Genomic DNA, 12,496 nt, shown 5'->3' on the forward strand with positions numbered 1-12,496 from the left:
AAAAACATTCTGATAAACCTTCAAAAGCTTTGCCATTAACAGCTACTGTGTAGCATTTGAAAGTTCGTCGGCCAATGATAAGTGTAGTATTTGCAATTACATGTCTAGTCATAAAAAGTCTTTCCTGGGGTAATGTTTTTAACTTTTCTGGTTTAGTAATCATGTATATGGCTCCATTTAGTTCCTTCATTCCTCTGAGAATTACTCACAGGTGAGCTTTACTGTATTTGCCACAGATTATTACAATGAGAGACTACATTCCCAAAATCCTTGGCTCTCAAGCTTTTGACCAACTGCTTGGAAAGTATGATGGATATGATGAAACATTGAATCCCACATTATCCAATGTGTTCGCAACTGCGGCTTTCCGTTTCGGTCATGCAACTATCAGTCCGAAGGTACAAAGATTTGACGAAAATTTCAAGGAGCATCCCAAGTACCCGAGTCTGGATCTGCATGACACCTTCTTCAGTCCTTGGAGAATCATAAAAGAAGGTTATAGTTACTATGAGGCTTGAAATAATATCACATCATTCTTACAAGCAGCAATGAATTAAGTCTTTATTTCTCTTGTGACTGACAGGTGGTTTAAATCCCTTGTTCAGGGGGCTGCTGACTAAACCAGCAAAACTGCAGACTTCAGATCAAATGATGGTTGAAGAATTGACAGAGAAATTATTCACTCTGACAAGCGCTACAGCAATGGATCTAGCATCCCTAAACCTGCAACGAGGACGTGACCATGGACTTCCTGGTAAATGGAACTCCCTGAAAAGCTGTATTTTACAAATACAATTAATGTTAAAAAAATTATTGGTTTTCAGTATGTGAGCAGTTGCATTATGGTAATTTTAAAGTTATTCTATGTAAAAAAAAATGCTCTGGAAAGAGCAGTTGTTACTTTAAAAGGTTTTCTTTGAAGAGTTGCTGGGCCTCAATGTTTCAGTCAGTGTACTCTATCCATCTTACACTGCTGAAAATGTCCAGCCTTCCAGCTCTTCAAAGGAGCTCTTTTAAGCTAATAACCAATGTTTTCAGAGCAATTTTCATGTGGTGTAAATATAATATTATCTAATAGTTGTGCTTCTGTTTTTAAGCCCACTCAGCGACTGATCAACAAACAATTAGAAACCTAACATGCATCAGACAACATCACTTTGCAACTGACACTATTCCACTACAAATATTTTCAGGGTCCGAAAACATTATGTGCTCTATTTTGTTTCAACAATTTGGATAGGTTAGGAATTCCAGCAAAAAAATACAAGATAATCAAGTGAAATTAGTATTGTTGTGATCCTGTTTAAGAGAATACAGGGCAAGTCAGATACTTATTATGATTTGGTTTGATGTAGTGGAATTATTTAAAAGTATAATGTGAGGAAGAGCTAAGGGTAAAAATAAAAGTGGCAGGACTCCAATTGAATTGAAACATTAGAGACAGTCTCTTACAAACTCGAAACAGACAAGTAAAAACAATAATGATTAATAATGACAAGAGAGGTTCTTTTCCTGAGGAACGGCAATAAGGGGTCTTCCTGGCTGAGGAAGGTGGATGAACAAATGTGTCTGTGAGGTCAGTGCCTTTTGTGCACTTCAAGGCAACATGTGTCCAGTGCTGCAAGAGGATGAATGATGTAACAAGGCATGGGGCTAGACGAACACAGCATTCCAGGCAACATCAGAGGAGCAGGAAAGCTGACGGTTTGGGTCTGGACCCTTCTTCAGAAATGAGGGAGGGGAAGGGGGCTCTGAAATAAACAGAGAGAGTGGGAGGGGATGATAGAAGGTGGATAGAGGAGCAGGTAAGTGGAAAGAAGGCAGACAGGTCGAGGAGGCAGGGATGAACATCTGTTTAATGTGGAAAGATGAATGAAGTATTGTGCTCCGCCAGGGTTTGTACTACTGTCTATTTCATGCTCCTATGAATGTACATTAACATTCTAATGATGCCATAGCAAAGAGCCAAGACCGAATGCCAGACACCTTGACCAGATGCCTCATGAGCAATCAACATCTTTCATGTCTCTGCATGGAATCAATGTAAGATTACTGCCACCACACTGTTACTAACTCTTACACTTCTGTCATTGCTCACATTTAAAATGAAAAATGTACTACAACACTTGGAAGCTCACACCAACAGCTCACTTCATACTTAAGAGATAATGGAAACTGCAGGTGCTGGAGAATCAAAGATCTGTTCTTCCTCTGACCTATCCCCTCCTCCCACCTCAAGCCACACCTCCATTTCCTACCTACTAACTTCATCCCGCCCCCTTGACCTGCCCGTCCTCCCCAAACTGACTTATCCACTCCCTGCCATCCCACTTGTACTCTCCTCTCCACCTATCTTCTCCTCTATCCGTCTTCGGTCCACCCCTCCTTCTCTCCCTATTTATTTCAGAACCCTCTCCCCATCCCCCTTTTCTGATGAAGGGTCTACACCCGAAACGTCAGCTTTTGTGCTCCTAAGATGCAGCTTGGCCTGCTGTATTTATCCAGCTCCACACTTTGTTATCGCACTTCATACTTAATATTGCTTAGAAGATTTAGGTTTTGAAGGATTGTGGAAAATGAATTTACTTCCAAGGTTTATGGAGCTACTTGGAGTGGATTCTTTGAAAAAAACAATTGAAAACTCACTGTGACACTGGAGATTTTCTTTTAAACAAGGCTTCTTGTAAACTTATGACTGGTGATAACTGCTTGCTTAAAATAAGACAACTTAGATTTATTTTACTGTGGATTCAATCCAGTAGAGTTTTAAGCATGCTCATCTTCCAGAAGACAGCCCCTTATTTAGTCTAGGTCTGACTGAACAGGAGCTAGATCTGGTCGATGGTATATGCCTCCAAAGTGACTTCCTCGTCTAGGTATAGGAGTTGCTAACAGTCACACATCAGACACTCATTGACACTCCCTTGGCAGCTATCCCATGGCTGGATTTCAATTCTCTTTACAGAGCTATGTGGCCTTTCCCAATTCCCAAGAGTTCCTATTTTTTTCTCTCTCTCCTTAAACATACAGAACTAAGATTTTTTGATTAAAAAAATAAAACAGGGTGTCACTCCCACCCAGTTTAGATTTCTTCTCACATATATGTACTTTTTTTAAAAACCAAGACCCACCCTTGGCAATTTTCTCCTGTGATAAATTGAGGCTTTCTATCACCAAAAGGCCTGTATGTTGGTTTGAAAGTTGAGGCATTATTTGTAAGCACACTTGGGCATGATTAAAGAAACTAAAACTAAGCCATGTCCAACTCATCTTCAACTGATTGTAAACTTTTTACAGTTCTAACCTTGAATATGATCCACAAAAAATAGTTATATTTTTAAAAATATTATAAGGAGATAATGCAGTTAGAAACTTAACTTACACATCAGCAGCTTGCGATGACAGCAACCAGAAAATAAAATGTGTTTTAGAAGTGTTAATTTCTGTTAAGGTTCTGCCTATTTTCATTTTCAGATATATCTGAAATTTTCCTGCCCTTTCCCCATAAAGCTACAATTTTGTCCTTCATATATTTATCCAATTCTGTTCTTGAAAGTTATTATTGAATGGCCCCACAACTCGTTCAGGCAGTGCATTCCAGCTCAAAGCAATTTCTCCTCACCCTATCTCTGGTTCTTTTTCAAACTAATTGAAATGTAGGTCTCCTGGTTACCAGTCCTCCACCATCGAGAACAGCCTGTCCTCATTTATTCTTGTAAACAACTTTTATAATTTTGAAAACCTCTATTTAATCTCCTCTCAACCTTGTCTGTTGAAAGGAGCATAACAATAAATTGTTGAACATCTCCAAATAGCGGAAGTGCCACTAGTATCATTCTAATCAATTTTTTCTGCACCTCCTCAAAGAGCTTCCTAAAGTGTAGCACCCAGGATTGGATGCAATATTCCAGTCAAAGGCTAACTAGCAATTTATAAAGGCTAAATATAATGCCCGTGCTTCTGTCTTTGTCTCTACTAATAAATTGTATTTATGTTTATATATTAGCCTTCTCCAAAGATTTTTGCACATGTAGCCTGAGCTTTCTATGCTCTTGGAGCTTCTTTGAAATTGCACCATTTTTACTTATTACCTCTCCCAAAACTTCCTGTGAAAGGCATCACTCCATTGTTTCTGCATTGATTTGCATCTGCCATATGTCTGCCCATTTCACTCGTGCATCAAAATCTTCCTGAATTCTGTTACATTTTTCCTTACTGCCTTTCAAATTCCTAAAGTTTGTGCCATCTAGAAACTTTGAAATTATGTCCTATATACTCTAGTCTAAGTCATTAATATATCATAAAGACCAATATCCATAATACCAAACCCTGGGGCACGCACTCCAGCCTCAAATCACTGTCGCTTTATCAAATATATCATTTCTGTTGCCACTACTCCTCTGCCGAATGTCTTGACATTGGTCCCTGACAGGGGCACCGACAACTGTTTTAGGAGGACTAGTGCATTTATTGAACTGGATGGTATTATTGAACTTGTGATCAATATAGAGGCAATAGAATGGCATTGTGATCAGTTGCTGTTTGACGGCTATGTTTGAAATTCTTTTCTCTGCTGCTTTAATGGATGTATTGAATTGTTTGTTTGTTAATGCAACTACAAAAATAAAGGAGCAGATAATCACAGTTGATGTGTGATAACATCCTCTGATGTACTTTAGGACCAGAGGTTCTTGTTGTAAGCTAACAGTGAATGTATGACTTTTCTTTACTACCAGGATACAATGACTGGAGGGAATACTGTGAACTGGAAAGATTAGAAACTAAAGCCAATTTAAGGAAAGCTATATCTGATTTAGATTTAGTCGAAAAGATAATGGATCTTTATGGGCATCCAAACAATATTGACATCTGGCTTGGTGGCTTAGCAGAAGATTTTCTCCCTGGAGCAAGAATTGGTCCATTATTTGCTTGTTTAATTGGAAAACAAATGAAAACTTTAAGAGAAGGTGATAGGTAAGTTTTATATTGTTTCTTTCCAACCTATTCACATACCCAGGTCACGGCATTCTGCTAAATGTCTAGCTTTATTGCCTTAGTCAGCTGAATGCAGAATAATCAAGGAATTTGGAGCAGTACAGATGGCACCAAAGAAAACTTGTGAGCACTTCCTTTTCTTAGCAACTTTTACTTTCAAAAGATACAATGTTCATGTTAATTTTGGAACCTTTCTGGGGGTAGGCTATCTCCCGACTTTTATTACAAACCCATCAATTCCAATAACTAACCTGACTGCACTTCTTCATAACCCGTTCCTTTAAAGACTCAATTCCATTCTCCCAGTTTCTCTGTCTCGATTCCATCTGTTCTGATACGGCTATCTTCTACAAAGGGACTTCTGTCATGTCTGCCTTTTTGACTTAATGCTGAATTTCCATCCCCTCTCCCCCCACTTCACCCGTTTCTGTTCCATTTCCCATATTTTGTTCTCAGAGTTTCACCATCTGCTATTTTTGACACATCCAGCATGAGGCAGTTGCCCTCCCTGTCAGCATTGCAAAGGGTGATTCCAGCATCACCACCTGGCAAGTGCCTCTATCACCACCCCAACACCTCATTCTCTTCACATGGTATCATCTCATGCAACCACAGAAGTTGTAATCTTTGTCCTTTTTATCTCGTCTCACCTAAATATCCAATACTCCAAGCATAGCTTACAGGTGAATCATTGATTTTCCTGTATTTCATTCAATTCATCATAATCCATTCACTGACATGTCTTCTCCTTTACACTGAGCATGCCAAAAGCAGACTGAGCAAGCACTTTTTAGAACAATACCACTCAGTCTGCAAGCACAAACCCACCTCCCACCTGTTACTATTTTAATTCATCATCTTGCTCCTGTGCTCACAATTCTGTCTCAGCCAGTAGCATTGTTCCAGTGGAGAAACAGGACCTCTCATCTTCTGGAGAGGCAACTTATGGCCTCCTGGACTCAATATCTAGTTCAACGTCTTCAAACCATGCACTCTGTTGTCTATTTTGATTTCTTTTGCCAAGTACCTGTCAGCTTTTGCACTCACACTTTTAGACAGCTCTGGCCTTTATTCTACCATTAACATTTGCACTTGACCATCTGTTTCATATCTTTACTACAGCCATTAGCACCTCTTTGCCTTTTCATCCATGACATTACTTTTATTTAATATCTCCCATCCTCTAACATATCCAGAAAAAACTTCCTTTTTGACCGCTTCACCTTCAACAACTCCCTCCCCCTTGCCACCACGACCGTTCTTTTCTCAACAGCATACACCTATCACATGTTTCTCTCTCTTCAGTTCTGAGGAAGTCATATTGGATTTGAAGCATTAAATTTGTTTCTATCTCCACAGGTGTCACCAGGCTTTTCTGTTTTTATTTGTTATCATTATTATTTGTGATAAATTAATAAATCAGTACATTAATAAATGTCATGATACTAATGTCTAGTGTTTGAATCTGTTAAACAAAAATTAAGCCAAAATGAATACATAACTGATTTGATTGAAGGGACCTTTTTTGTTCATCCATTTACGACATGTCCCAGCTCACCAACCAAAAAGAGACATGCAAATGTTTCAGTTTGATCAGTGTGCTCTGAAAATAGCTTCCAATGACCTCATTTACGAGCTGTTGCCATAGTTATTAGCCCAAAGCAAGATATTGTTAAGTGCTGTGAAAGTGTTACACTAAGAACAATAACCAACATTAGGAAAGTTAGCCTTCATCAGCACAAGGTCAAAGGAAAGTCATTTAATTCTGATGTGAGGAGATAGAGAAATAATGAAGAAACATTTCATTGCAATAAAAGCAAAATAAGGAGAGGAAATTAAATCAAGTTTTCGAATTTTAGACTGCTATATCTTATCTGTTGCAATCTTTGCAAAATAACAAAAGTTCAGCAGTATGTGGAAGTATACAAACTACTTGTATTTGCATTGCAGCCTGAATCTTTCAAATATTGAGGCAATTTTTTTTTGTAAATTACATTGCTTCCCATTTCTGCAATGATCTTTCAATTCAAACTGTTAAGTAAATGTTCAATGTAACAATGCAGCAATAGTTAATTATGTTCTGCCTGATGCAGTACAACTGTTTTCTAAAAAAAATTAAATATTGTTTCAAGCGACTGAGAGGTGTTAAAGGAGCTTCTGATGCCTTCTTCTCGCTTGCTGACAATGATTCTACTAGAGGAGAATTACAGACAAATCAGATTCAAAAAGATGCAAATAGCTATGTAATGTCAAAGGGGTTGCAGAGCTAGAGAGCAATGAATAAGTAAAGATATGAATTATAGTTTGTAACATGAAAGCCATGATGAGGAGATGCCAGTGTTGGATTGGAGTGGACAAAGTCAGAAGTCACGTGACATCACGACATAGTCCAACAAGTTTATTAAAAATCACAGAAGCTTTCGGAGCACAGCCCTTTCGTCAGGCTCACTGCTCTCACTTCAAATAAACCTATTGTCTACAACCTGGTGTTGTGTGACTTCTGATATTGTAAATTGAAAGAGACAGTACAAATCGTTGAAGATCGAGTAAAGAATAAATGGGACTTAATGTCGATTTAAATATGGATGGGTTCATTTTGGATCAGTTTAGCCTTAAGGTTAGACAGAGGGTGATGAGAGGCCAGGAAGCACACTGGAGAAATCAATTCCACAGATGACTGATGTCTGGATTAAAGTTTCATTGGTGACTGGGACTAGAGTAGGGACAGAGATTGGTAACATTGCAGAGATGAGAGTTGTTTTGTTGATGGAAAGAACGTAATTCTGGATCTTGGGCCTGCTCATAAATGACCTCTGGCCGATGGTTTAAAGACTTTTGATGACTGATATATGGTCAAAAATATGGCTGAGCTGACAGAGGACCTGCTGCAATATGAGGTTATTCATTTGACCAGACAGAATACACATCAAAAAAGATTTCTAAGCAATTAGTAGCTGGCTCTTTAGCTGCAATATTTTTAAATATTTCTCTACATAGTCAACAGCACTTTAAAATTGAGATTTTTAACACAGTAGAGTTATACCAAAGAAAATTAACACTAACATTAAAATTGGATTTAATGAAAACTATTTTGCTACATCTCATCAAATCAAGTCATGTTCACAAGACTGATATTTGCTTTCCCTTTACACTGATTGCATATTGAAAAGAGTTATTGAACTTAAAAAATCATCAATATAAATATTACATTTAAACAAAGAATTAGTAGAAAGAAAAAATATTCAAGAAGGAATTATTTAATGTGGCTAATATCTTAAATGGTCAAGCAACGTATTATAAGTAATATTAGGTAACTACTACATTTTGCAAGCTCAGTTTTGATCAAACTTTGCAACATTGTGAAGGAAGGAAAATTTGTCCCATTTTTCTGAATTAATGATTCTGACCTAGAACCTTTCTGACTGTCATTGCCAAGCCATTGACCAGCTGTTTATAGATTTCCATCCATTCATTTTATTGGAGAATTTCTGTACACATTGTTTTCAAGATTACCATCCATATGCAGTCTCTGAGCAAATCTTTCTACCAGCATCACAAATTAAGATAATTCCCTTCAAAGGTTCAATGAAATCTGCAAAGCTTAGCTTGTTCACAGGCAGTTGTGGACATTCATTCTGTTCTCTCATGTTATTTTCCTTATGACATTGCTATGTCATAACCGTGACTAAAACAATTGTGGTTGAACTTCCTCTATTAATTAGCCAACATGTTTTTTTTATTCATTCACAGGGTATGGATATTGCAGCTAGCTTAGTATTTATTACACATACATAATTGCCCTGAGAGCTGTAAAGAGTCAATTGCATTGTTGTGGGTCTGAAGTCACATGTAGGCAAGACCCGATAAACATAGTAGTTTCAGAGATAATGGGAACTGCAGATGCTGGAGATTCCAAGATAATAAAATGTGAGGCTGGACGAACACAGCAGGCCAAGCAGCATCTCAGGAGCACAAAAGCTGACGTTTCGGGCCTAGACCCTTCATCAGAGAGGGGGATGGGGGGAGGGAACTGGAATAAATAGGGAGAGAGGGGGAGGCGGACCGAAGATGGAGAGTAAAGAAGATAGGTGGAGAGAGTGTAGGTGGGGAGGTAGGGAGGGGATAGGTCAGTCCAGGGAAGACGGACAGGTCAAGGAGGTGGGATGAGGTTAGTAGGTAGCTGGGGGTGCGGCTTGGGGTGGGAGGAAGGGATGGGTGAGAGGAAGAATCGGTTAGGGAGGCAGAGACAGGTTGGACTGGTTTTGGGATGCAGTGGGTGGGGGGGAAGAGCTGGGCTGGTTGTGTGGTGCAGTGGGGAGAGGGGATGAACTGGGCTGGTTGAGGGATGCAGTAGGGGAAGGGGAGATTTTGAAACTGGTGTAGTTTCCTTTTTTTAATGGATATTTGTCAACCAGATGGGTTTTTCCCAAAGACATTGCGACAGTTTCACGATCATCATTGGACTCTTAATTCCAGATTTTTATTCAACTCACACATAGCTGGATTTGAACTCAGGCTGGAGTAATAAGCTGGCAATAATACCCCTAGGTTGTTACCCCCCCCCCACCCCGATTAATATCAACCAGCAATGAACTGTGTCTAATATCTCTGAGAGTCCTGTTCATTGAGCAACACTTGATCTCTGAGTGCAGATCATCTTTTACCTCCACGATCACTGGCTACCTTCTCGTGCATCCTCTCAACAAGATTATTTTGCAGAATGGGAATGTGCATGATTCATCGGTGTTTGAAAACCTCCAGTGGATTGTACTGTAGCACTTCCTGATCCAACCAAGTGTTCTCAATAGTTCTTCTGAGTATCTCGGTACAGTTTGCAGCATACAGATTTGGCCTTCAATAATGTAACCAGACACTGGGAAAGGTTCATCAATCAGTACTCTCTCTAAGATGACAACATATGGAGGTGGATGAACACAGCAGGCCGAGGAGCAGGAAGGCTGAAATTTTGGGCCTTGACCCTTCTTCAGAAATGGGGGAAGGGAGGGGGGTTCTGAAATAAATAGGGAGCGAGGGAAGGTGGATAGAAGATGGATAGAGGAGAAGATAGGTGGAGAGGAGACAGACAGGTCAAAGAGGCGGGGATGGTCGAGCAGTTTCAAGGCCAGAGCGATTACAAGACAGTTGTAGTGGGACAGAGATCCACTGAGGATTTTCCGGAGTGAAGAGGGTAACTTCTTCAGGGTAGGCATCCTTAGAAGAGTCTTTGCAGTTGGGTTAAAATTGTTTCAGAGATAGTAGGAAATGCAGATGCTGGAGAATCTGAGATAAAAAGGATCTAGGCCCGAAACGTCAGCCTTCCTGCTCCTCTGATGCTGCTTGGCCTGCTGTGTTCATCTAGCTCTACACCTTGTTATCTCAGATTCTCCAGGATCTGCAGGTTCTACTATCTCTGTACTCTCTCTAGTTTTCTTTTTGGAGCTTCGAGTGACGGTTCTGAAACTAGAAACCAAAGTGTCAGTGCATCAATACTGCCATGAAGCCCTCCCATCATGATTTCACCAGCGCTGGATCCAAACAATAATGAAGCCACTGATCTTCAGGTGCTATCTTTTGCCACTGGACCTACCTCAATAATGGCGCCTCAGGGCTCGCTCGCTTCTGCACTGGGCTCACTCTCCTCCCTTATGGGCCTCATTGCCACCAATGCCATCCAAACTATCACTGCCATCTTCACTTGTCAGAAAGAATCAACTCTGTTGCCACCACGGTCACACATGTTCAGGAGGCCGGGTCTGCTGTTGCCCAGCAGAAGGCGCCAAAAAAGCCTATTAAAGAGAAAAGATGTAAAAGGATATTCATTTGGTATTGTATGTCATAACCATAGACAAAATTATTGCCATGTAGCTTCTATTATTAATTAGGCCATAAAGATATTCCTTTTTTACACCAGCAGGCAATTAACTGTGTCTCGGGTCGATGAGTTTTGTTCCTTGAGCAACATTTGATCTGCGAATGCAGACCTTCTTGTGCGCACTTTTCTCCCACACCCAAAAAAAATACGTCTTAAAGGAAGACAATCTAACAAGGCTTTTTGAATTCACAAAAAAGTGAGTTTATTAGTTAATAAATGTGAGAAGAATTGGTGACACAACACATATGCACATAGGTAAGAAAGATCCAAAAGGACAATTTTTTTCGAAAGGACCATACAGATCAAATAATTTAACCCTACAGCCATTATATTGGAGGTTATTAGTAGCTTTGACATTAATAGTTCAACAGTCAATTTCATGAAACTTAGTTTGGTAGATCATTGTGATTCTGTAGTTTTGATTTTTTTCGATTGTGATTGAAGTCCAGCATCAAGGAGTGAAAGAGATTGATTTTGTTGTCCAGTTTCCTTTTTTAATAGGTTTACAGCATTCCAAGTGAATGATTATTTGTCTGTAATACAGGCATAATGAAGGAATAGTTCTTAGACTTCTTAGACAGTGATCTTTACAGCTTGGTAACACTTGAATACAGTTTGGTACACACAAGAGTACTTGGCCTACTAATCCTCACCAATTAAATCCATCTTTTTTAAACTCTGTCCCTGTGCTATCATTAAAGGGAAAATCAAAAAATGTTTCTCCAGTTTGGGGTGTAATTGTTTCTCCAGAATGTTGAAAAAGGAGTTGTCAAATCTTCATTATTTTTGTAGTCACAAGAGCTCTCAGTCCAGTCTGTTTATACTTGCTTCATCTACACCCCAACACACACCCCCACCAGTCACTTTGATGTGCTGTTGTTCTAAGTTCCTGCGGCAATGCAACTGGGTGAAATTTAATGTTTGTCTGTTTCTCGGCCTTCTTCTTCATTTACGTGTGCAGCCATTTTTAGCTGTATCATCCCCCTTTTTAAAAAACATTCTTGGCTTTGCAACTTAAAAATATCTACTGCACTTTGGGCTTCTGACTCGTAGTCATGACGATAGTCATCCATTTTGTATTCATTTTCCCTTGAAATGGTGATTCCATAGACTGCCATAAAATTAAGGTTACTTTAAATTATTCGTAGATGTTGGGGTCACTGGCAAAACCAGCACTGACCTTGAGAAGGTTGTGGAACGCTGCCAGCTTAAACCACAGCAGCACAACAGGCATGAATAGACCCACAGGGCTCTGACTAGAGGAGCTCCAGGATGTCAGCTCATTGACAGTAAAGAAACAGTCATGTAGTGCCAGGTTAGGACGTGTCATTTGAGACTTGGAGGGCAACTTGTAAAATGATGATGTTCCCATACATCTGCAGCCCTTTTTCTAACAGACAGTAGAGATCACAGGTTTGGGAAGTGCTGTAGAAGGTATCTTGGTTGATTGCTGCAATATATATTATAGATTGTATACATTGTGTTGGATGTGGGGAGGGTAAATTTTGGTAACTGTAAAAGTAGAAAATTTATTCTGCGTTTTATTTTGCAGTTTTACTTTTAGAGCATCAGCACATTCTCTTTTATTCAGAAAGAGATATAATTTGGACTTTGAATGTATGTGGCCAC

At 39.4% G+C, this 12,496-nt stretch overlaps 1 protein-coding gene across 1 annotated transcript in view; it reads left to right on the plus strand.

Annotated features, from left to right (window-relative positions):
• tpo (thyroid peroxidase) overlaps positions 1-12,496 on the plus strand; it is an 84,808-nt gene that overhangs the window by 56,047 nt on the left and 16,265 nt on the right. The window contains exons 9-11 of the mRNA XM_048531318.2: positions 237-495; positions 584-754; positions 4,737-4,974. Coding sequence (XP_048387275.1) covers positions 237-495; positions 584-754; positions 4,737-4,974 — 668 coding nt within the window. The remainder of the gene's footprint in view (positions 1-236; positions 496-583; positions 755-4,736; positions 4,975-12,496) is intronic.

This window comes from Stegostoma tigrinum, chromosome 4 (assembly GCF_030684315.1).
Source record: "Stegostoma tigrinum isolate sSteTig4 chromosome 4, sSteTig4.hap1, whole genome shotgun sequence".
NCBI classification, from domain to species: Eukaryota; Metazoa; Chordata; class Chondrichthyes; order Orectolobiformes; family Stegostomatidae; genus Stegostoma; species Stegostoma tigrinum.